The 27,105-nt window shown below is 38.4% G+C and overlaps 2 protein-coding genes across 2 annotated transcripts; one reads left to right on the top strand and one right to left on the bottom strand.

Moving 5' to 3' along the window:
* Positions 1-2,790: 2,790 nt before the first annotated feature.
* LOC103331067 (DNA repair REX1-B protein) lies at positions 2,791-4,704 on the bottom strand. Its single transcript, XM_008233681.3, has 3 exons — positions 4,239-4,704; positions 3,554-3,841; positions 2,791-3,124 (listed from the first exon to the last, which is right to left on the bottom strand). The coding sequence occupies exons 1-2, from the start codon at positions 4,608-4,610 to the stop codon at positions 3,572-3,574; spliced, it is 642 nt and encodes a 213-aa protein (XP_008231903.1). The 5' UTR covers positions 4,611-4,704; the 3' UTR covers positions 2,791-3,124; positions 3,554-3,571.
* A 6,143-nt stretch (positions 4,705-10,847) lies between these two features.
* Positions 10,848-11,645, top strand: LOC148916803 (uncharacterized). The gene is made up of 2 exons (XM_089052292.1): positions 10,848-11,220; positions 11,320-11,645. Exons 1-2 carry the CDS (start codon positions 10,848-10,850, stop codon positions 11,643-11,645), a joined length of 699 nt encoding a protein of 232 aa, XP_088908418.1.
* The last annotated feature ends 15,460 nt before the right edge of the window (positions 11,646-27,105 follow it).

Raw genomic sequence — 27,105 nt, forward strand, 5'->3', positions numbered from 1 at the left:
CCTAACCTTTTAACGATTTTTAGATTTCAAATTTTACCCGATTGTTAAAGGACAACATTACCCTAGTGTCAAATGGTACATCATATTAAGAAAAAGGAACTCACTGTGAGAAATACGGTGTATTCTCTTCCTCACACTATTGTACCTACAAAATCAACACTCATTGCTCATTTCCTCGCTGAAAACTCTACACACAATTAATGTTTGCTTGCGTTCCATCATATATCGGTAAAGTTAAATTAGTCGATTGACGAATTGAAACTCTCATATGCAAGGTTTTCGACATTTCTAGTCTTTAATTTTTTGGGTGTTTTTAGGTAAGGATATTTTTTTAATCACAAATGGTCTCAAAGATTTGGGAAATTATCATCTTTGGTTCCTTATGTATTTTTGTTGTTGACATTATTGATCGTCTATGTTATACCTCACACATTAATTTGGTCATGCTATTGGGTTATGTCGAAATTTCTATTAAGTTGATGATGTGACATGTATATGGAGCCCATATGTCCAATAATAACATGCCAAGTGGATTTGAAGAAAAAACAATTTATGTTTTGAAAATGTTTAAGAAATTAAAATTAAAAAACAAACAGAACACTAAATTTAAACCTTTAAAAAAAATTAAACTGCAACTCCAACTTCCCCTCCCCCTACCACGAGTCCAATTTTCCTGTTACTAAATCCCCAGTGCCCCTTGTTTCCTCCTTAATTTTATGACATGTGACAAACAACTTAGCACCAGTTTTAACTCTGTTAACTCTCTTCAATGCTTTTTTCAATTAAAACACATTAAAATACATGTTTGACAAACACGTTTGCACGCCTCTTCATCTTCACCCCCTGCATCTTCTCCGCTTGGCAAAACTCAGGCCCTGCGATATAAGAACGAAGAGATTTAAAACCAAAACAATTAAGATGCAGAGCAGATTTGCGTTTTCTAGGGTTTTTAAAAAAAATTTGTGTGCGATTGATAGTTTTTTGCAGGAATATTTGGGTCATTGGCGGCGGTGATGTTCAATGGGGTTAAAAAGGAAGACATTGATTACTTTCCATACGAAGAGGGCTCGTGGAAGTGATTGTAGTAGTGCTCTTTGTGCCCGGCTAAAGATAATGACCAAAATTAGGGTTATGCTAGGGAGGCCAACTTTAGATACCAACTTGTGTACCATCTCTCTAATAGAGGTGGAGCCCACCAATACAATGGGTCCCACACTCTATTAGAGAGATGGTACACAACTCCACTTCTATTAGAGAGATGGTACACAAGTTGGTATCTAAAGTTGGTCTCCCTAGCATTTTCTCCAAAATTAACATGAGTCTTTTTTAAGTAGGGTGGAGAAGATGAAGAGTCGTGCAAACTATTTTTGTCAAATATGTATTTTAATATATTTTAATTTAAAAATTACTGAAGGGAATTAACAGAATTAAATTGATGTTAAGTTGTTTGCCTCGTTAAAAGGGCAACGATCCAACGGTCGGAATTCCACGAATCGCAAATTTGGGTGGCGTGTAAGTCATGTTCAATGGTCACACGACCAAATCTCGGAACACTACATATAAAGTTGAGCTCCTGAGGACAAAAGGAGTACCACCTAGGGGTGTGCCCCATGTAACACCTAGGGGTGGTTGGGTGTGTACATCAAATTCTAAAAACTCAAAAACAACATAATCAACGCATATGAACTGGTAGAACACAAAGAGAGGAGCAAATTTAATACCTGGGTGGGTCGACCCCAAAAGTGGCCGATATTGGTCGGAACTGGTGAAAAACTGCTGAAAAACATAACTTTTGGCCTTGGTCTTCGTGTACAGTAAGTTTCAATGAGTGGATCTTGCACCAAAAGAAAGAGGACATTGATACGAATTCGTACATGAGAGAGATGACTTGATACACGATTCAAAACCAACACGGAAAATTAACTGGTCAACCCGCACGATTAAATTTTTAGGTGATTTCAAGTCAACCTGCCACTGACTCGTTTATAAATGAGTGAGTTTTGGGTCAACCCGCCAACCCTCTAAAATACTTATATAACCCGTTTATTAAACAGGTCAACTCACCAACCTGCTGAAATACCTATGAAACCTACCAACTCGCTAAAATACTTATGTGACCTGCCAACTTGCCAACCCATTTCTTTGTTTCTTCATTTTCTTCATTTTATTCATTTTTTTTTAAATTTCTTTTTCTCAATCTTCATATACTCAAAACCTGTGCTGGAAATAAGTGGGTCAACCTGTAAATGACACATTCATTAAACGGGTCGGGTTTGAATTTGACACGTATATAATCATGACATGACACGAACCCACACGACACGACTCACAACCCACAACCCATTGCCAATCCTCCTCTAAGCCAGCCCTACTCAAAGTGGAGGGGGCGGGGGGGAACAACTTTTCATCAATAAAAACGTTGGATTGGGAAGGATGTATATTCAGTAAATAATTTTAATATTTAATTTTTTAGGTTCAATAGCCATTTCATGTCAGAACAAAGCACTTTTTCATAATAAAAATTTAAGTGACAGCAAATGTAATAAAATTTCTCAAGTTTATATGATGTGGCACATTGCTTCAATTCTTGTTTTTTTTTTTTTTTTTTTTTTCAGGTGAAAATTAGAATAGAAAGAGTGAGAGAACATGAGATAAAAAAATGAAAATTAGAATACAATTGTTTTATCTTATGATCCTTGAATTTCAAATCTATTTATTAAAATTGTTTCAATTCTCAAGTATATTTAAAATTTTCTCATATAGTCGATGAAGTCCTAACAACTAATGAGATTAGGAGCAACACATCTGAACGCATGAATTAGCTAAGCAGTGAACCAAGAAAACATTCAATCCTTGTGAAAGGAAGTTAAGAAATTAGATTGTTTCTACACTGAACAACAAATACTAATAGCATGACCAACAACGGCACGTCGTATGTCACCCTCTTTCAATTCCATTCCATGGAACTGTTTCCTGTGAACTTTCGGATGAGAAATCTACCTACGAGCTGAGAGAAAAGTGGATTCGGCGAACATGCAACTGCAAAGTTCATTGGTGTTTTGTGCTAAGATAGCTCTATTCCTACAACACAAGGAACCACTAAGGTTTTTCCCATAAGATATCCCTGCAATATTTGGCAAAAGAAAGCACAGGTTCAGAATGGCACTCAAAATTTGATGATCCCTGCAATTATTGTTTGTAGGAATAGAGCAAACATCTATAATAAGAAGACAACTCAAAAATGATCAATCTATTCTCATTACTTTAAACACTTTAAAAATATATATATATATATATATTTCAATTTCAATCAGGGTAGGGTAATTACATTGCCCACTTCAATCTATTTACTTTCATGCCACATACCACACATGTTTCTAACTTCTATAACTTCTATAACCTCCATTGCATTCCTAGCCAGAGTAAGCTGCATCATATTTCAAATGCATAGCATGTGTATGCTGTATAAATTTAAAGATAACATTATGCAAAAATCTGAGCATTGTGCATTCCTTGTTCACAGTTTTAGTTGTCGAAACCGAGAAATGCATACCTAATGAAACATGTGAGTTTACTCAGCTTCAAGGGCAGCAATTTCATATCTGACTTCTTCCAAATGCTCATTTATAGCGGTCACAGCATCCTGCACCCCTCTAATGGCTTCCTTGAGATCATTATCATACTGGGCATCTGCTTCTGCCTCTTCAGTTCCAGCAGCTTCTGTTATCTCATGGAGATGCACACACTCATGCTCCATTGGTTTCTTAAATCTGCAGTTTTCATGACTCACCAGACGCTCCGAGGGTCTACCAGCCTTCTTCAGCACCTGAATTGTAGCTGTCTTCAAATCAAACAAAGGTATACTTAATGTCAGCAGAAAATGGAATAAAATCTGGTAGCAAAAATAACCACACACATTGCTTAGAATATGTACCTGAAATAAAGAAAAAAAAAACACTTAAAAAAAACCAACCAAAGCTTCCAAGAGCACAGCATACCCATTAATCAGAACCCATGATCATTTACAAAAATATATGCATATTAATGTTTGTGTAGGTTGGTATTGGTTCTTTCTCTAGCTGTTCCACAAGCATTATTTAGTACAACACCAAAAAAAACAAAAATCTTGGCAATGTATACATGAATTTGGTCGTCCATTCCATGATCCATTCATAACCAGATTAAATAACCAAACTAAATTACATAAAAATGTAAAGTATACATGATGAAATAAATACCAAATTCAATTTCTGCTTCTCCTGGGTTTGGACAGCTCTGAGGAGATGGGCCAAATCAACTCGGCCATAATCGGGATCGTTGAGAAAGAGCGATTCAATACGAAGCACATGCTTTGAGCACTCGTTGAATTCCAGCGTCACCTCACTGCAAACTTGTTGGTAGGCCAACTCCCCATGTGCCCCTGAACACACCATATACTCCCCAAACCCTCTTTTCAACTTCGCGTATGCTTCCGCCCTCCGCTGCTGAATTCCGAGGAACTCGCGCAGTAAATCGACGGTTTTGGACGAGCACTTTCCTGCCTTCTCCCTTTCTTCTTCGTCTTCTTCCATTGGGTCTCTTAGTGAGACCTTCTTCTCAAATTCTTCCATACTCAGATTTTGCTTCTCGCCCTACCTTCTACTTCCTCCTCTTTTCTTCTTCCAGGGCCGACCGGTGTAAATAAATTTAGATTTTTAGGGAACTGATATCCGCCGTTGAGATTTAATAATATATTATTTACTAGCCAAAAAACTAAAAAGGTTTAATAATATATTAAGAGTAAATTGCCGCACACCCCTTGAACTAGGATCCATTTGAACTTAACCCGTCGAACTAAAAAATTAGCCAATTTAACACCTGAATTAATTAAATTGGCCAATTTAGCACTTGCTGTTAAGTTTTTTGAAATTTCATCTATTTTTCCGTTAGTAATAAGGGTAAATTTGTAATTTTGAATAAAATAATAGTCAAATACATAAAATTAAAAAAAGATATATATATATATATATATAAAACGTTATTTATAATTGTAAAAATGAAAAATGATTTCTTTTTTCTAAACACCCTCTTCCCCACAAGCCCACCATGCCAACTGCCACAACCCACCTTTTCCTCCACCCACCCATCCATCTCAACCCCATCCCTCCTACCACAACCTATCTCAGCCACCCAATATCCCCCACCTCTGTTACTGCCTTCCCTGATCACCTCAGCCCAACAACTCAACAACATAATCGACGCCTTCATCGGAGCCGGCGACTTCAGGAACTGGGTCGTCACCTTCTCCAAGCTTCAATTCTTCAATCCTGCATGCCGACACCTCTACCGCACCCTAACCCAAAAACCCCACCCACCTGTGACACACCCTCTATTCTTCTCCCTTGTCACTCTACAATTTTAAGCTTGAGATGACGGACATACCCAAACCCAATTCTAGTTGTGACAAAGCTAGAATATTTGAGGGCTTGGACCTTGGTAACAGCATGGGATTCCAAGCTTTATTTGATTGAAGATTTTTTTGAAATTGAAAGTTTTTTGTGAGGTAAAATACCTCTAGGCCAAGCTAGGCCAGAGCACGTGTTAGTGGTTGAGTTGGGCCCGAGCTCGATCGCCATATATTTTTCCACCTTGACCCAAGGGGGCTTATGGGCCTATTGGCCATGAGCTTGGGCTTGGTGTGCATGGTGTTCACTCAAAGGACTTCTAGTCTTTGAGAAGCTAGGATGTTTCGATATCACCGAGATGCCTATCTAAAAGGAGTCCTAGTCCGAGAAGGACTAGGTTGTTCCGGAGTCCTAGTTTGAGAAGGCCTAGGTTGTTCCGGAGTCCTAGTTCGAGAAGGCCTAGGTTGTTCTAGAGTTCCACTCCGAGAGGGATTAGGTCGTCTGGGGTGATATAAAAGGATGAGGTCACCTTTCGTCAAAGGTATGCAATTCTAAGCACTAGAACCCATTGTGCAATTTTGCTCTCAAACACTTGACTGACTTAAGCATTGGAGGGTCCGACACCACATCGGTGTCATCCACTGAAGCTCTTTTGTTTTGCAAGTTATGGAGGACAACTTGGTTAGTCACGCTAACCTAGTCCGGAAGAATTATCCGACCTCGATCTCGAAGATGTCATCTTCTGTTGAACCAATTTTAGGCATCAATAGTTTGGCGTCGTCTGTGGGAATCAACTTCTAGCCCTGACTAACCCGTCACCCTCGCTACGCCGAGGAAATGAAGGAAGAAATCTAATCACCTAACTAACATTGAGACCTACCTGAAGGAGATGAGGAAAGACATTAATGAACTCCGTGATCATAACAAGAAGGTCATGGAGGAAACCAAGAAGACCCATACAAGAAGAGAACGAAGGTTAGAAGAGTGGTGTTAGGAACATGAAGATTATCAATGCAGTGGTCCAGTGGACCCCAACGCCAAGGCGAACTTCAGCGTGAGGGACATGACGATGAAGAGGGTGAAAGCCATCCCCGATCTCCTTATGGAAAGAATTGTGGGAAGCTGCAAACTTTTGAGCCTACCATTCACGACTCATTCTTTGGTTTCTCTCGCATGCCAACCGAAAGCTAGAATAAGTACAGCAACAAAGCCTAAGATTAGATGACTGATTAGATTACTAGTTTGGTTAACTCATGCTCTACTACTAAATCTCATATATGAAAGAATATAACTCAACAGAAAGCAACCTTTACTTGACTTTAAGTACCATAAAGGAAGGAAGAATAGATGAAAGCTAGAGAGTAGCTGCCTAGATACAAACTAAAAAGCTTGGATTTGGCTAAAATATCTTGACCTAAGAGATTTGCTTGAGGAAAAGAAAGCTCAGTAAGTACGACCTCGTAATCGCTATCGTGAGGTCGATCATGATCGGAAAGTCGATCAATCCAAAGTCCGCCCTAATGGAGACGAGCATACTGAAGAAAGTAGAATTTTGGAAGCCATGAAGCGGATGCAAGATGAGATAGATCGAAAGCTAGAAGTTCGCCTAATAACCCTCGAGCGTGAGCGAGGTCCAGGACCTTTCGACGTGGCCATGACAACTGACACCCTACTATTCACTAGAGACATCCTTGAATTCAAGCTCCTAAAGGATTTCAAATAGCCCAAGATGCGACTTTATGATGGGACCACCGACTAGGTGGACTTCTTGAACAACTTATGTTACTTGATGTATGTGAAAGATGCCAGAGATGCCATGAAATGTCTAGCTTTTCCTCTGCTCTTAAAAGGATTAGCTAAGGATTGGTTCAAGTCCTTAAAGCCTGACTTCATCAACTCATTTGACTTGCTCAAATAGAGCCACATGAACCAATTTCTATTTGCCTCAAAGAAGAGGCACCCACCCAAGTACCTCATTAGCATCAGGTAGGGCCCTAAGAAGAAGTTGCGAGAGTACATCAACCGTTTCAATCAAGAAGTAATTAGCATCCCTAATTGCTCCAAAGATATGGCCTATAATGCCCTTCTAGCTGGGTTCCGAAGAGGACATTTTGTGCTCCATTTCAACAAGTTTCCACCTAAGAGTTATGAGGACCTGGTGTCTGAGGCGTATCATCATGCCATCACTGAGGAGATGACATAGGACACACCAGAAAGGAAAGATCCATCGCAGCCTAGTGTAGGAGATAAACAACAAAAAAAGGTTGAAATGACGTACGTGATAAGCCACACGACAAGAAAAGAAGATTTGAGATTTCTAGGCGAGGCGGGAGAGACCGAGATCGAATAAAAATCCATTTCAAACGCAGTTCGACAACTACACCTCGTTGAATACTAATCAAGAGGAGGTCTTCTTCCACATCCAAACTAAGTTGCTAAAACCCCGAACTTTGAGGTTTTCCAAAGGGTGAAAGGATCTAAATCAATATTGTAGATATGACTGCGAGAACGGTCATACGACGGATTAATGTTACGAACTCCATGATGAGATTGAAGCACTAATTAGGCGATGTCGTCTAAACCGATTTGTGGGTGAAAAGAAGCAAGCAGGGCAGCACGACAACACACCAGACAAGCAACCACATGCTTTGAAAGACATCAATGTTATCTCACGTGGAGCAACTCTAGCTGGGGATTCCAACAAAGCACGAAAATAATATGCACGACGTACCCAAGTTGGACTCGAGATACTCTTGATTATGGGTGGCATTTTAAACCGAAAAAACCAACTGACAATTTACCGCAATGAAACCGCAATCGCGGTAAACCGAATCGCATCTGCGGTATTAAGAACTGAACCGCATTTGCGGTATTTGATTTTCAAAACTTGCGGTTACCGCAAATCGCAAAGTATAGCCGCACGGATGATGAGGTTGAATTCTACAAGGAAATGGAACATATGACAACTTGTAAGTAATTAGTTTATTTATGCTAATGTTATTTATGCTTCTTCTTATAATAAAATGTACTAAACTCTGTTGTTTTATTTGTAGACAACATTGGTGCTCAAACAACACAACTGGGTTCTTCAAATCCACTCACCACCAACACTTGAGTTTGTAACTTTAGTTTGTAACATTGGTGCATTGCATTTTCCTTTTAGTTTGTAACTTTAATTAACTTTGAATTGGAATTTTCTTTTTGGTTGTAATTTTAATTCATTTTGCTTTGCATTTTCCTTTTGATTTGTAACTTTAAAGGATTTGGAATTGGAATGCTTGGAATTGTAACTTTAATTTTCTTAGGTTGTGAATGCTTGAGAAGTTGAGGAGATTGTGAATTTATATATGCTTGAGAAATTGAGGTTGTGTATTTATTTATTTAGGGTGTGAATTTATATTTTTGTGAATGCTTGAGAACTTGCGGTTTTAAACCGCTAATTTGCGGTAACCGACCACATTTTGCGGTTTACCGCAATGCGGTAAACTGCAAAACGAGATCGGTTTGGGGTTTCAAAAATCACCAAACTGCAAATAGTCGGTCGGTTTGCGGTTTGAGTAAAAATTTGTGGTTACCGAACCGCAATCACTCCTACTCTTGATTGGTCCAGGCTACAGTACTCCAAAGTCACCCAAGCTCGGGTACTCGGTGATCACCTTTAAGAGGAGGAGGAAAGAGGTGTAGTTCACCCACATGATAACCCGTTTATAATCCAAACTGAGATCGTAAATTGTTGCGTGAAACGGGTCTTTATTGACACAGGAAGTTCAGTCAGTATCATTTTTACATTGGCTTTCGAACAAATGGAGATATCACGAGAAGAGATCAAGTCAGTGGTCACTCCCTTGCTTGGATTCACTAAGGACAGGATCAACTCCATTAGAAGCATCACACTATTTCTGTCACTTGGAATGGCACCCTAAAGAACAACGGTGTACACAACTTTTCTAATAGTTGAATGCCCTTCTGCTTATAATGTTATTTTAGGTTGGCCAATCCTGTGCTCTCTTTGAGGGTTCATTACCAGCCACATGCTCTTGATGAAGTTCCCAACCAAAGCTGGTGTGGGATATGTGAAGGGTGATTTAAAAAAAAATAAAAAAAATAAAGCCTACGGAGTGCTACGCTGTGGTGTCCACGTAAAAAGGGAAGGAAAAGATGGAGATGTACGCCATCGAACAAGATGGGATAGACCATGCGGTTGAGCTTGACACACAAGAAGGTGCAAGTATAAAACAAGCCATGCCAAGAGGGGACTTAGAGAAAGTGCAAATCGATGATAATCACCCAGATCGGATTGTCAAGATTGGCGCCCAATTACCACCTCAAATTCGTGATGGCCTGACAAACCTCCTACGTGAGAACGGTGAGGTCTTTGCATGGTCGTGTGAAGGCATGCAGGGAAAAGATCTTGAGATCATATCACATCATCAAAGTATAGATCCTGCCTTCAAGCTAGTATGCCAGAAAAGTCGAGCTTACAATGTAGAACGGGACGCTGCCATGAAAGAAGAAGTGAACAAGCTCACGAAGATTGGTTTCATTCGTGAGGTTAACTATCCAAGCTGGTTGGCCAACATGGTCATGGTGAGCAAGACACTTGTAAAATAGCGAATGTGTGTTGTCTTCACTAACCTGAAGAAGGCGTGTCCTAAAGATAGCTTCATGTTATCCCATATTGATCAGCTCGTCGATTCGACCGGGGGCTACGAGCTCCTTAATTTCATGGATGCATACTCGGGATACAACCATATTTTGAGGTACCCACCAGATCAGGAGCACACCTTGTTCATCACAGACCGAGGTCTTTATAGTTACAAGGTCATGCCATTCAGGCCCAAAAACGCAAGTGCAACATACCAGCCACTTGTCAATTAGATGTTTGCCAACTAGATATGAAAGAATATGTAGGTCTATGTCGATGACATGCTAGTCAAGAGTGTCATGGTTGATCATCACATTCAAGACCTAACAGAAACTTTCAAGGTATTAAAGTGGTATAAGATGAGGCTTAATCCAGCCAAGTACGCCTTTGGGGTTAGCTTGGGAAAATTCCTCGGGTTCATGGTCAGCTAGTGTGGCATCGAGGCGAAGCCAAAAAATATCCAAGCTCTGCTTAACATGAAGTCACCTAGGACCTTGAAAAAAGTACAAAGCCTAACAGGTCGTATGGCAGCACTAAATCGATTCATATCCCGAACTACATACCATTGTCAACCATTCTTCCAAGTTATAAAGGGGAAGACGAAACTTATTGATTGGACCCCTGAGTGTGAGCGTGCTTTTCAAGAGTTGAAGGAGTACATGGGAAAACCACCTCTTTTGTCTAAGCCTGAATATAGTGGAGATCTGTAATTGTACCTATCTGTGTCTTCCACGACATTAAGCTCGGTGCTCATTAGAGAGGTAGGCAAGGGTCTAAACCCCATGTATTACGTAAGCTCAGCTCTCCAAGATGCCGAAATGAGGTACCCTGAGATCCAGAAGTTATCCATCGCCCTTGTTATTTCAGCTTGGAAGTTGAGACCTTACTTCCAGTCTTATACCATCATTGTGCTGGGCAACCACCTATTGAGGCAAGTCTTGAAAAATCCCAAGACCTCAGGTCGGCTCATCAAATGGTCAATTGAACTTGGTGAATTTGATAGCATATACCACTCACGAGAAGCAATCAAGGCTCAAGTTGTGTCTTATTTTCTTTCTGAGTTCACCAATGTAGAGCCACCACCATTGCTGACTAATCGGCCTATGGTGAGCACGGAGAAGAAGATACGACCTAACCTTCCACTTTGGATTCTACGTGTTGATGGTGCTTCAAATCAACAAGTGGGGCGAGGTTAGTATTAACCTCACCTGAAGACGATGACCCATTATGCCTTACGGTTTGGGTTCAAGGCCTCGAATAATAAAGCTAAGTATGAAGCACTCCTTGCAGAACTATGCATAGCCTCCGAGCTCAGTGTTAAACAACTTTGCATTTTCAGGGACTCCCAATTGGTGGTAAACCATGTCACTGAAGAATACCAAGCTCAAGATGGAAGCATGAGTGCCTACCTAGCCAAGGTCAAGAAGTTGTTGGATGATTTTATTGGTTATGAAATCATTCAAATTCACCAGATTAAGAATACGAAGGTTGACTCCCTTGTTCAATTGGCGTCTTCTTTCTATATTGACCTTGGAAGATCTATCCCGGTGGAATTATTAGTTAGCATAGAGGAATATTCCGTGGAAGTTTTCCCTATTAGTTCCGAGCCAACTTAGATGGATCCAATATGTGATTATCTAGCTCATGGAGTCCTACCTGAAGACAAAGCAGAAGCTCAGCGTGTATGGTGTAGGTCATCCCGATATTTGATCATCAATAAGAAGTTGTATAAAAGAGGTTTTTCTTTGCCATACCTACGATGCCTGACACCAAATGAAGCTGATTACGTGCTTTGTAAATGTTGAAAAAAATAAATTCAAACATGGGATTGGATAAGTCCCACAACTTTGAGTGGGTTTGATACCCAAGTGCATTGAAACGACAAAAAAATCAAATTGGCTTTGGTTATGTGCCACGTCCAGCAAGCCTCAAATTGAAGGTAGAGATAAAGCACAACTTGGTAAACCATGTATAGGAAAAGAGTTCAAAAAATAGGGGAGTTTGACCAACCAATGAAAACTCTCAAACGAGGTTGGTGGCTTCTGTTTTTGTGGAGATGATTATTCAATATTTGAATGAAGCATCCTACACTAAAGAGATCTCTCACATATGACCTATAAAAAGCATAGCAGCAAAGAAAAAAAAAGGAGAGGAGAAAGAAGAAAAAAATGCTGGTGGAAAAATAGTTAGAGCATAGAGACAAAAAAAATTGTCACAGGCATATTGTCATCTCCATTAATTTATGTGTGGTGGCAACCCTTGTGTCAAATTCTTGGATGATAAATCCATGTTGGGTGGCAACCCTTGAATCAATTTCTTGGATGATAAATCCATGTTGGGTGCCCTTAAATCACATATATGGATAGCAAATCCGTGTGATGATTCCAGTTCAATAAATCTCTGCCGAGCAAAAGAAAATCTATGGGAAAACAAAAAAATTGATGTTTTGGGAGTTAATTCCAAAATGTGCAGAAAAACAGGAACGTGTTCTACCCTTGGTTAAGGAAATCACACCAATTCCTTCTCTGTAGCTGCAAATAAAAAATGGGAAGTTAGTTCTCTACCACAAGTTGCAGTAAAGGAGTTGATGACAAAAACGAAAACATAGGAGTTTAATCTCACGACAAATGCCAAATGGGTTTATACCTCTTGAAACTCTTTGACCAACTCTCTCCCTCTCTGTTAAAAACCCCACTAGTTTCTTCCATGTCTGAGCAAATTGCAGAGGCCATTCTCTTCTCAATTTGAGTATGCTGCATCAAAAGCAAAGAAAAAAAAGAAATTAGTTGTTGCAAATAACAAAGAAGAAAATATGGTGTTGGGAAGGTTGCTTTGTATTGTATTTGCATACAGATAGAACAAGAAGAAGAGGATAAGTCAGCAAATAAAAAAAAGAGAAAGAAAGTTTAAAGGAGGAGGTTACGTTGCACAGTCACTCTTGCTTGAATTCCTCATATTGTGTTTGTGTGCAAATAGACAAAACAAAGGAAAAGTTGCCTTTATATAGCCCTATTTGGAGGATGGCTTTGTGTTATGTTTATTTGTATATAGACAGAAAAAAAAAAAAAAAAAAGAAGTCAGCAAAAAGAAAGAAAAAGAATAGGCATGCGCCTCTTGGGACCCTAGGCTGGTTTTCAATTAAAGTTGTTGTCTACTTTAACTGAAAGAAAAAAAAAGATGCTACTCTATGAAACTCTTGGTTGTGTGGCCTGACAAAGAGAAAGGTCATGCATACCTTTTGTTGTGAAGACAAAGATTGCTCTCTAAGAAGGTCTGATAGTGAAGCAAAGGAAAATTGGTATGGGGATTTGTTCTAAATAAAGGAGGGATTCTTGGTGGTGGAGTAATTGTTTTCTAAGTCAATCAACACTAGAATTCCTTCCCGGCTTCAACACCTGTAGTCCTAATTCAATTGTGACTGGTTTACCAAAAAGGGATGAGCTTCATGCTGATGACCAGTCACAGGCAAACTGATAAAAAATGTTAGGCACATAAAACAAATTGTTGGATGCCTATTAATTCTCAAAAGCCCAAAATATTTAATGAGTGATCCAAATAAACACTCATTAAATTTACAAAGACCCACATTGCCTATTATATGGTTAATGGATCAATTTTAAAATCCTTAAAGTTATATTTGGGTCCAAATGCAAATGTCAATTGTAGGAAATTAGTGGGTTCATCAAAATTGCTCATTATTTTCCTTGGACATTGACAATAAGAAAAATGGTACAAAACCATCCAATTTTTTCCCATGGGTCATCTACCTATGAAAATCTTAAAATCTCCAAATTGTTTCAAAGACACAAATTCTAAATTAGTGGGCCACACTTACTCATTAATTTCCAAATTTCTGAACTACGCTGGTTTGATCCCTTCGAAAGGGTATGTTGGCAATCTAGAGACTCAATCTAGATGCAACCACCCAAATCTTAAATCCAAACACAATTCCATGTTGAATACTTGGTTTATTCAGCTAAATTCATTCAAACACTCATCAATACAATTTAAATTAAATTTTCCCTACAATGAGTCATTTATTCATTGCAATTTCTTGAACTACGAGTGGCTTGATTCCTGTGAGGGATACGTAGGCACCCTGAGGTTGGACTTGGGAGCAGCCGCAAAATGAAACACACATGTTCTATTTCTTTATGATGGAATCAAAGGGTATTCCCTTGAAGCAAGGGATTGTAATTAAGAGATACCGTGTCTCAAATGGGTCGAACATAAAATAATAAAACCCAATTATTTAAAAAGTGATGGTGAAATTATGTTGGGAGGTTCACATTTTTCTTCAACATAATTTCTAGCATGCCCAGTGGGATCCATTTACTTTTTCATCTCCAATCATAAGGTGACTAATGTTTTTATTAATTTGTGTTTGCCACAGGTTATCAAAACCCGAACAAACTATGGCACCACAAGTGAGGCAATGTGAGGAAGAAAGAAGAAAAGAAGCAGTCTATTGAGGCAATTTTATCCTAGCTTTCTGGAACAAACCCAATGGTGATCGTAAGCGAGAACACCTCAAGCACCTTGACTGTGCCTACTCCCCAGAGGAGTAATACTACCCTATTTGTCCAAATCATTATTGGATCAATCCCGATCAACATGTATCCTACAGATTCAGTCCTGATGACTTCCACCAATAAAACTAGTGAAGAAAGTCCTTTTGAGGAGAACGCTAAGGTCCAAGGGTCCAAACCTCCATCAAGCCCTTGAGCCCATGTTGTGGAATCCCCATCACAAGAGTTTACCTGTGTTCTTCCAAGGGTAAAAGAAAAGCCATCATCATGAAAAGGAATGTGGTGAACATACCTCATCCATAAAGGAAGCTCGTGTAAGAGCTTAAGACAACTGATACTTTAAGGAATTAAATTCCTATATCACAAGGGGCACTCCTCAAGACCAGTCGAGGTCCTACATGGGTCCATTGACCTGTTCCAAATCTTGAGACATTCTGGGGATGATTATTCTAGAGCTATCCGCTCTAAACTCAACCCGCATGGAAAAATATTTGATATGGAATCCTCTTTATGATGATCCCGTATCTCAAACTCAAGAGAATGATTACATAACATCCCAAGGGGCCAAACTTATTGTGGGAGTAGAAAGCATGCAAGTCATGATAATTGGTACTTCTAATACTGAGGATCAATTACCCTTAATCCAATAAATGATGCAAGACCTACAATGGGAAATATAGCAGAAGTTAGCAGAGAAAGACGCAGAGAAGGAAAAGTCACCATGGGTGAGCAAGACAAAGGCAAAGCAAATGAATTCATGACTCACAAACAGGAAAGAAAAGAAGAAAAAGGTGAGGGCTCTAGGAGCGCAATTTCCCCACATGACATAAATGCATTGATTGCTTAGGGGATTCGTGAGTTCCAAATGTTCGTAGCACCTCATATTCTTGGATATCGAAAGCCCTTCCCTTCTCACTTTGACGCCATCCCATTCCCAAAGGGTTATCAAGCTCAGGTTGCAGGGGTATTCAACAGAAAAGTTAAGTTCAGATATTTCTCAATTGGAGATTTGGTTTTAACTGTTCGAAGACCCTTTGTCATTATAGGAAAATGCATGGTAAGTTTAAACCTAAGTAGGAGAGGCCCTACATCATTACTAAGGTTTTCTTCAACGGTGCCTATGAGTTGTCAAACTCTAAAGGCAAAAGCATATATCCTTGTGTGAATGGGAAATTCGTCAAGAACTTTTTATATAAAAAAAGTTATGTGGGCTGAAAACCTGAAAGTGCAGCCCAAGCAAAAGAGCTACGGTCGACTTGATCCCTCTCAAAATGGGTACGTAGGCCGTATAGTCCTTAAAAAGCTAGATTTAGTCACAAGTCCCAAAATCCCCCTTCATTACCTCAATTCAAGGAGAGTGAACTAAGTTTGGCTTGATCCCTTAACATGCTACGTAGGCAAGCTAGCTCAAAAGCTAGGTGCAAGCCTTATATGACAGGACCTGCCCCGAACTCCTCGGAACACGGGACAAATCCTATGGTAATTTCGGTATCAACTTGATGTCGGGCCCACTTACTAAAGAAACAACTTTATGCCGAAATTTTGGCAGACTCTCCCCTGAAAAACGGACATTCCCAAAATTTTAAACTAGTAAAAAAGATATTTATACATCTTAACAGGCAACGTGCACAAGATAACAACATGCAATTAACACTAGTGGCCTACGACCTTACAATCAAACCCTACATGGGCGACATTAGAGCAATTTAAAGAGTTTCAATTTACAAAATAGGCCTCTAACCTTCCAAAGCAGAACCACCAGCAATGCTCTTAAGTCAATATAATACACTAACAAAGTAATTAATAAACCCAAAAATTTACGAATACCCATTGTAATCAACATAAAATAACTTCCCAATTTTCCCTGTGTGATGTTGACGACTCAAACACAATGGCAAGTAGCTTAAAGACTCGGGCCCAAATCGTACTTCAATCCAGACGGGTTTCCTACCCGTCTTAACCACAAACACATTTCAACAACACACACTTAGTCAAACAGGAATATGAATAATCCTTTAATCATGCCTCGGTTTCAATCGAGCTTTAGGACCACCGACAAAGTCAAAACCAAACTCATAAAAAACAAAAGAAGTAAGACTAGATCCAGGTGACCAAATTAAAGTTCCAGAAATAAACTTTAGTTCGCGGCTACCCTTACTGAGGGATCAAGACACACGTAGTTCTTCAATCAACAATCAAAATTCAGATAATATACTATTATTTAAAGTAATGCCAACAATTAGATTTTGATTTATTACAACATGACATTCGACAAGGCAATCCTTGCACACTTTATGAGTTCCTTTCCTATTTTCAGTTCTTTCCCCGCAACCATACCCTATCCAAGGCGTATGTTGCCGAACAACACTTCCCAATCCATGATTTAAACATTCATACTTGTGCAGGGTACTCACGAAGCACAAATTCAGGAATCTCAACCCGGAAACGAATCCACATAGATACACACACACACACACATACACACACACACATCTCACACCATTATCATGTACCAGGGGGAAACAATCCAATCAAGGGATTGTTTGACTAGACTATATGGAGGAATCCTTAACAACCATGTGGCCAGGGATGAGTCGTCCATCCGGGGGACTGGGGTAACCAGCAAGCACAGCAGAATCCTCAATACTCATGCGCTTGTGACAAGTCCTACGTGCGCGGACTACCTTGCCAAGGGTCTACGAAACATCCCATCAAGGGTGCCCGGGTTCCGATCATATCTAAGTATCAATTTTCATGTATCCAAGTATCCATATCAAATGTTTCCAAGTATTAGTATCCAAGGGGAGGTACATATGATAATGCGCATCATGTACTGGGGAAAACAATCCAACACGGGGATCATTTGACTGAACCACACGGAGGAATCCTCAACAACCATGTGGCCAAGGACGAGCCGTCCAATCCGGGGACTGGGCTCACCAGCATACACAGCAGAATCCTCAATACTCGTGGGCTTGTGACAAGTCCTACGCGCGCAGACTACCCCACCAAGGGTCTACGAAACACTCTGTCAAGGGTGCCCGGGTTCCGATCATATCCAAGTATCCATATCCATGTATCCAAGTATCCATATCCATTGTTTCCAAGTATCAGTATCCAATGGGAGGTACATATGATAATACACATTATGTACTGGGGAAAACAATCCAACACGGGGATCGTTTGACTGAACCATATGGAGGAATCCTCAACAACCATGTGGCAGGGACGAGCCGTCCAACTGGGGTACTGGGCTCACCAGCACTCATAGTAGAATCCTCAATACTCATGCGCCTATGACTGAACCACACGCTGGAAAATCCAGTGCCACGTGTGGGTATAGTGACTAGGGAAGATACATATGATGGTGAGGTTTATAACCCTTATATAAATATTCTAAAAATAATATTTCCTTCCTTACTTCAATTTTTCCCAAATATTTATTCATAGTATAGGAAATAAACTCTCAAGTGTATATTCCATAAAGACCCAATAATAATTCAAATAGTAATAAAAACTTATTTACACTTAATTTCCATAAAATACTGTATTCCACAATTAAAACAATAGATTTTCGTAGATAACCCGATATCACCCAATCCATATACTTTAATAATAATAATATTATTATTAATTTATGACAATTAATAACCTTTAGAGATCCCATATCCTCATTAACCCATATTGAATAATTTTCAATCCAAACTCATTATGCAAGAAATTCCTTATTAAAAGAATGAAGCACGCTTAAAAACAAACGTCCACTTGTCTACTAATAATCATAGCCGAGACCCAAGACTCACTTTCACACCCTATCGATCAAGTATCCCATGCTCATCCATTCCATAACTTCAATTATCAAACTAATATCCAAGAATTCTATACGATACTATAAAACAATCTCGTAAGCCCAACATAATCAACATAAATGAAATAACAGTCAAGACTCGTTAATAAGGTCGTTCTAGTACTCCTTGAAGGGTGAAACTACCTCAGAAGACACAAGGTCAACCGAGGGGTCAAACTGCCCTAATCGGTCAACCGGGCCTGAGGGGCCCATGATCTCTAATTTTCGATCCAAAAGTTCCTATGGGTTCAACAAGGTTTATTAAACATGTCTTGCAAGTTTGGTTCGAATCGAACGGTCGGATCACTCGCGATTGCACTATCGGACGGACTCCAATTCATGATCCGCGAATTCCTACACGATCCTAGAGGTGTGTAGATCAACATATTTGAAATTGGAGTCGATCCAACGGTTTGAACATATCAAACACGGATAACGCCTAATATGCATATATGATCGATAGTCAAACAGTAACTAAATTCAAATCCGAGCATATCGTCGTGCTAGGGATGACATGGGGATCATTTTAGAATCAAGAGGGACACCCAAATAGTGCCCACGGGCGGCCACACCAATTGGTAGTGCTTGGGTCCCTAAAGTAATTCCAGCGATCGAAAAATCTCCAAATCGCTATACCTACATGATCAGGACAATGAGTAGAGCAACTTTTGTTCTTGGATTATGGCCAAAAAGTGACCAGAAATAGCCGGAATTATGAGTTGAAACCGGCCAAAATTTAGTTTCAAAACGCAGAAATCGATCCTATTCAACCCAACTATCAGCTAGAACACATTGAGAGGATGAAAAAGCATGCCTAGATCGAAGAAATTGGTGGCCGTAATTACCAGGACGAGCTCCCGAAACTTTAAGCAAAAACCGACCCTATTTTTTTCTTTTCAGCGATCCAGCAGCAGATGGCGGCGGTGAGGGTGGGGCTTGTGGCGGGAGTGGCTTGTGGTGGCAGCGGTGGTCTAAAAACCACTGGCTACAAAAACTTAGTTGGCTCTGTTTGCACATGGGAGAGGGAGAGGGAGAGAGAGAGAGAGAGAGAGAGAGAGAGAGAGAGAGAGAGAGAGTTTTTTATTTTTAAAAACCTTTTTTGAAATATTTACGGTTTTGCAACTAAGCTTCCTTTGATCGTAATTTTTTCGTTACAACTCTGATTTGAGCCCACTACGTGTCTATGGACTCATCTAGACACGATCTACGTCATGGTGCCATTCATTTCCCCATAATCATTCCTGATTAAAAAGTGACCAAAATGACCATATCCCCAGGGCAAAATTGTAATTTCACAATTTATTAAATTAAATAAATTAAACTAATACTTAAATTTGGGTCGGGATGTTACAGTATATTATCACAAATTTAAAATTTTTTTTTTTCACTAGTGGTGTTAGCATGTGGTTAAACTGCTATATATGGTGCAAGAACTCCAACATCATATAAGTATAAACTATGAAATAGGAAAGCAAAATCTTACCAAATGTTTATTCTAAAAACAAATTGTTCTTGGTGGACGAACTACATTACAAAAGCAAGGAATACTATAACAAAAGCCTACCTATGAGTTCTTGGTGGATGAACCACATTACAAGAACATTTATTAAAAAATGAAATACTAAAAAAAGAAAGAGAAACAAGCTCATTTGTCAGAGCTCGCTACATGAATAAAACAAGGCATTAATCAGTTGGTAAATCTCTTGCTCTTGTGCCTTCATTGACTATTGGGTGCTTCCAATAAGGGGAAGTAGATCTTTTTTTAGCATCAATTCTCGATTGTTGAAGCTGTGCTGCTCATTCATTTTGATGCTCCAAAGAAATCTCCATGTTCATCTTTTGCATATTAAGGGAAGTCTTTTTAGCTTCGTGCTCTTCCCACATCTGGTGAACTCTCTCTTTTGCTTCCCTGATAGTAGCTTCCTTGACATCCAAGTCATCAATCTCTTTAACAACCTCTGTGAGTTGTGTGTCAAAAGCCTATTTGGTGGTTAAACATTCCTCATGTTAACAGATCAAATCATGAATCAGATCAACATTTACATCTCCTAATGCTTTAATGTAAGCGTTGCTCTTGGAATGTCGTATGGCAAGCTTAAAAATCCAGTCCACAAACTGGGCAAATCGTTAAATGCAGCTTCACCACACCTAAGAATGTCAACCGTTGACCCGAAAATTCGAAGGGCCTTGTTGATTGAGAAATAGTGTATATGAGGTTGAGCAAGTGCCTTCAATTTCTCTACTAATAAACTCCCTCTTACTCTGGTTCACTCCATTCCCAAGAATCTGACAAACAAAATTCGCAACATATACCAAATTTTGAAGGGGTTGCACAACTACTATGGGTTGTACACCTTCAAGGAATTGATCATCAGCTGGGCCATTCTAAACTTGTTGAAATTTAGATTCTTCAGCTAGGAGATCTGACCCACTGTCACTCATGTTGGAGTTAGCGCTCTCAGGAAGAATGTTTTCCTCTTCACCTGAAGAAATGAACTCAAAAGCTGGGTTATCCGCATTTATAAGCTTCATTTCACGAGGGAGAGCTATATCATCAAATCTCATTTCCCCTTGAACCGGATTGGAACTCTTTTCTTCGGGTACATGGCTCGAGCTTCCAACCTCAACCCTATTATGATTGTCATGACATGCCCTTTTGAGGTGTGAGTCTCGATTAAACCTTGGGGAGTGGGGCATCACATGGTTAACCCCAGAGAAATGGTGCCCTTTAGCATTACAAATAGGGGTGGGTACAAATAGGGGTGGGTATCGAGATCGCAAAAATAGAAAACCGAGCTAAACAGAATGAAAAAAAACCGTAAAAAACTGAGTTGACTAAAAAGTCAACAAACTGCAACTAAATCAAACTAGACCAATTTCAACTGGTCCTGGCCCCAATTTCACAAGTCATAATATCGATCCAAACCAAACCGAACCGGTTACTATATTTAAAATATATTTTATTTTATTATATATATTATATAATAAATATTAATATATTATTTCGGCCAATTCTATTGTGTTACAATAGAACTAGCCGCATGTAATAATTCCCCCCTAAGAGTGCAGCAACTGAGCCTTAGTCGATCGACTTAGGTTTTTTTGTTTTTGTTTTTCTCATTTCTCTCTCTGCCTGCCTCTTCTCTTCATCTTCCTTTTTGTCTTCAATACGAAACACAACACAGTGAGCGACGCTGACAACGCAGCCCATTCTCCATCGCTGCTCCTTTGCCGACAACGACGACACAGCTCAGGCTCAGGTAAGAACTTCTTCCTCCCCTTCTTCTCCTTTTTTTGAACTAGAATATTTCTCTAACCCGATTTCTACTATTAGCCGTCAAATCGCGATTTCTCCTTTGAAACTCATCCATCTCCCATCTTCATCTTCGTTGGTTTCTCTCTGGTAATCATCATTTTCGTCTTCGATAGTCTGGATGAGAAAATATTATTAGATTTTTAGTTTGTTTTAATTATTTCAAATTGGGGGTTTCAATTAGGGTTTACAATTAGGGGTTTGAATTGAATGACATGTTTCAATTTAGGCTTTTAGTTATGGGTTTTGGGTTACGGTATCAATTCAGGCATGTTGATTCTAATATCTATTCCATTTGTGACAGGGGCTTCGAATTGTTGGAATAAGCTTGCAACTGTTTGTGTTGCTGTTCGCGAATGTATATATTCTTATCCCTTTGATTTCATTTGATTTTTTTTTGTTTTTTTGTTTTTGTTTTTGTTTTTTTTTTTTTGCAATTGATTGGCATGTTCGTGTTGTTGCTGTTGATGATTTGAATTGAGTCTACAAGCAAATATGTTTTATCATGATGAAATAAGATGGCAAAAAATGATGATGATGATGAATTGATATATTGAGAATTAGTTATTTGAATGGATGATTACTGACGAATGAATTGATGATGATTTGATGGGAACATTGATTATTTGAATTTGTTTGATAATGAAATCTGTTTTAACAGCTTTCTTTATATAATGATGTTGATTAATTGACGTTTGATGATGATTTGAATTTGTTTGATAAGAAAACAGATTTCTTTATATAATGATGTTGATTAATTAATGATGATTTGAATTTTTTCGATAATGAAATCTATTTTAATAAATTTTTTTATACAATGGTGTTGATTAATTGATGATGATTTGAATTTGTTTGATACTAAATTATGTTTTTTGGTTTTTGATGAATTGAAATTGAAATTTGTTTATGTCAGTTTGGTTTTTGTTTTTATACAATTTGTTTTTTCGAAAGTAGGTTGTGTAAATTAATATATTTGTGTTCTAAATCTAATTTTTGGTTTTTTGGATTGTTAAATTAGGTTATGATTTTTATTAAATTAGTATATGGTTTTGTTTTGATATTAGGTTCTTATTAAAGGAGGGATGGACCAATTTGAGCAATTGCCTAGTAATAGTAATGAAGTACGATATTCTTCCGCATCCGCATTATCACCATCACTTAGCCTACCAGTAACCCAACCTCAAGCCCAAACACCTCCTCAACTGAGTGGTCTTCCACCATTACGTCATTCCGAGACTAGAAAATCATTAAGAGAAAAATCAGAGGTATAGGATCACTTTGAAAAATATGATGAAGTGGTTGAGAGTGTGAAGAAAGATGGGAACAAATCTTTGATATGTAAAAAGAGAGTTAGGTGCAAGTATTGCTCTATTACTTATGCCGCAGACCCCAATTTGAATGGGACGTCAAGTTTGAGGAAATATATTGAGTCTCTATGTAAGAAATACCCCAGGAGGGTTGGCAATGAGAAAAGGCAAAAGACCTTGCCTTTTGACCAAGCACTTGGTAGTCTTTCAACAATCGGGCATACTAAAGATGATTGGTTAAGGTCTTGTGTAGAAATGGTAGTGATGGATGAGATGCCTTTTAGTGTGGTTGAAGGTAAAGGGTTTTGGAGATTTTGTGAACTATTGAACCCTTATTTTCAAATGTCATCTCATAGGACACTTGTAAGGCATTTTATGATTATGTATGATGAGATGAAACAAAAGTTGAAATGATAATTAGCATCACATAGAATGTGCCTTACCAAAGACACTTGGACAAGTGTTCAAAACATAAATTACATGTTGATCACAACACATTTTATATATGGTGAATGGAATTTGAAAAAAAGAGTTTTGAACTTTTGTGTCATTGTTAACCACAAGGGGAACTCAATTGGTAAACTCCTTGAGACTTGTTTGCCTCATAGTGATTTGAAGAAGATACTCGCAATCACAACTGATAATGCTTCTTCAAGCATGAAGGCAATAGATTACTTGAAGTCGAAGATGGGTCATTGGAAGAATGGTAGTCCTGTGTTGGAAGGAAAGTACACGCATGTGAGGTTTTGTGCTCATATTATCAATTTAATTGTTCGAGATGGCTTGAAAAAACTAGAGAAAAGTATATTGTCAATAAGGAATGCGGTTAGGTATGTAAGATCCTCTCCACAAAGATTAGAGGAATTTAAAACTTTTTTTTTTTGAAGGAGCGAATTGAATACAAAGGGCTTGTGGTGTTGGATATTCCAACTAGGTGGAATTTAACATATATGATGTTGGATGCTCCTTTGAGGTTTGAAAAATCCTTTGTGAGAATGAGAGAAGATGATAATGCCCTATTTTCATTTTAGTTTGGTGAAGATGAACTGGTTAGGGAAGATGAGGTGGTGGTTGCATCTAGACCTAAAAAGAGGGTAGGACCACCAACTAAAGAAGATTGGAGCAATGCTCTTATTTTTGTCAATTTTTTAAAGGTCTTTTATAATATGACATTAAAGATGAGTGTTTCTTTGCATCCCACTTCCCATACCACCTTTCATAATTTGATTGCAATGGTGGGTGAAATTGGTGATTTGTTCTTTGAAGATCAATTACCAAGTCAAACTCATACCTCCACTGTTTTGAAAGATATGGCATGTAGCATGAAGATGAAATTTGAGAAGTATTGGGGTGACCTTGATAAAGTGAACCAAATTTCGATGGTTGCACTTGTTCTTGATCCTTGGTACAAGTTCGGGAACTTGGAGTTTGTATTAAAAAGGAGGTTTGAAAACCTGCAAGATGCTACTAAGAAGAAGAATGAAGTGAATGAGCTTTTAATGAAGCTTTATGAGGAGTATGTTATCTCACCACTTCCTACTACTCAAGGCACTAGTGCTAATGGTGATACTAGTTCTACTATTAGTACCACCAGGAGGAAAGTACCTTTGGGAAATGGAGGAAAGTTAAATAAAAGAATCTCAAGCAAGTAACACCGTGATATTGGAGCATAAAATTTATAGGTAATTAACCGACCCAATTGAAAAAGTGATTCCCAACTTTGATATTTTGAAGTGGTGGAAATTAAATGGAATTAAATATCCGGGTTTGTCAATTATTGCACAGGATGTGCTTGATATTCCCTCATCAACAATGGTTTCAGAATCATGCTTTAGCATGGGTGGTCGGGTGGTTAATTCATTATGTGCTTATTTAACTTTTAAGATTGTGGAGGCCATAATTTGTTCTCAAAATTAGTTAAGGTCCGATGACATCTCCCCTACACAATATGAGATAACCATTCAAGAGATGGAGTTTTATGAATCCATTGAGTTAGGTATTTGTTTCTAGTTTTATGTGATTTAATGATGTATACTATATATATATATATATATATATATTTTTTTTTGCATGCTTACCTAATGTTTCAATGTGTTTATATTTCTATTTGTAGATCTTACGAGTTTACCCGCACCTACCAACTCAAGTCCTGCTACTTTCCAATGATCACTTAATATGTGAAGCTTCCATTGGTTGTGCTATGTTTTAATTTTTGGTTTATGTTTCGAATTTCTAATTTGGTTTGTAATTTAATTATCAATTTTTATATTGATATGAAATTCTTAAGATTGTATGTTTGGATTGGATGGCACATGGCAGCATGCATGTTTTGTGTTTGGAAGTTAAAATGCATATGCATATATCATGTATATGTTGTTTGCTTTGTTGGATTGTACTGAATGTGAAAGAGGTTTTAATTAAAGTTTAGGCCCGATTGAAATGTGAAATTAGATTGAATTATGTTTAGGCCCAATTGTTATACAAAGTGAAACAAGGCCTTATATGCTATTAAAAAAAAAAAGATCCAAATCGGATAACCTTAAAATCCCACCAGGAATAAGCAGTTCGACTTGGTGCGGTTTTCCTCCTATTTTTCTAAAAAATTGGACCGAACTGAACGGGTTGAACAATACTGATTCCGGTTCGTGTGTGAGGTCCAAACCGGATCGCGCCCACCCCTACATTCTACCAATGTGTCACGGGGGTTTGAACTTGAGACCATGGGGCTAGGCCCCTTTGGCTTAGGTTAACATTTTAATTAAAGTACTAGTTCAAATGTCAACAATATATAAGAATGAGTTAATTATATAAAAGTACCCAAACTTTAGGGGTCGTTTCAAATTAGTACCCAACCTTAAAAAAATTTGCACGTAGATATCTAAACTCTCGAAAAACCTACAAATAAATCACACCATTAGTTAGATAGTTAATCAAACTGTTAAATGCCCCCTCCAACAATTCTTATTACGATGATAATTTTTGGCCGATCGATGTGGTTTTGGGTAATTATCACCAGAATTTCAAAACACAACTATTTTAAATGGCCAAACAAGTAAAATAATAGTTTATATTAAAATGCAAATATCTATGCACAACAAAAATTATGTATAAAAATAAATATTAACAAAAATATTTTAACATGCTTATGAATGGCCAAAACACCATGCCAAAGTGTAAGACATTTGAAACTTGAAGGATGCAAGGCAAGAAGGGGCAAGATCAGGGAGCAATCACACATCACTCAGGGAGGGAAAAGTGAAGTACCTATTATGTGTGGCCACTTGAGTTCCTAGCAAGAGGCCCTTGGGCAAGATATCATAAGTTTGAGCCAAGGAACAAAAATGTGAGGGCCTAGGCCGAAAGCGGACAATATCTTGCTAGTGAAGCAATGTCGATCGTGAGGGCCTAGGAACGGAAATGCTACAGTGTGGGGTTATGGTTGAGGGACTTGAGTGAGGGGTTCAATCTAACCATTCAACTTCAACATTTTCGACTTACACATGCTTGAGTTGAACCCCTCATTTATACCCCCTCATTGTAGTAGGTCCCTACCTAGGAATGAAACCAAAGGCAAAAGTCCCATATCTCATAAGGCGAAGCAAATTACATGTTCCAAAGTTTGTGGAACAAAATAAGACATGATCCAAAGGTTAGGAAACATTAATAAAATTTACCATTAAAATTTCTGTAATATATTTTTTAATGAAGAAGATATATAATATATTTATTAACGGAAAAATAGCCCAATTGACAACCATCGGAGAAATTATAGAGTAGTATGGTATCACCACATCAGCTGGTGATATTTCCACTTAAAATATGCTGTGTGTCATTTTAGAAAGAAAATAATTATTCTTTTTTATAGCTGAACTTTATTTATGTCTATTGAAATAAAATTAGAAAAATAAACAACTTAAGAAAAAGGAAAAGAAAATGTCCCAGCAACCCAACCCAACCCAACGCCTCCCCATGCCACAGTCAACGCCCCCTCTGTCTTATTCTTTCTCTGACTGCCATCAACAGTCATTAGTCACAACAACTAAGCCAAATCCCAATAGCCCAATGCATTGTTGCAACCAG

Source organism: Prunus mume, linkage group LG5 (genome assembly GCF_029339155.1).
Source record: "Prunus mume cultivar Tortuosa linkage group LG5, ASM2933915v1, whole genome shotgun sequence".
Classification (NCBI taxonomy): domain Eukaryota; kingdom Viridiplantae; phylum Streptophyta; class Magnoliopsida; order Rosales; family Rosaceae; genus Prunus; species Prunus mume.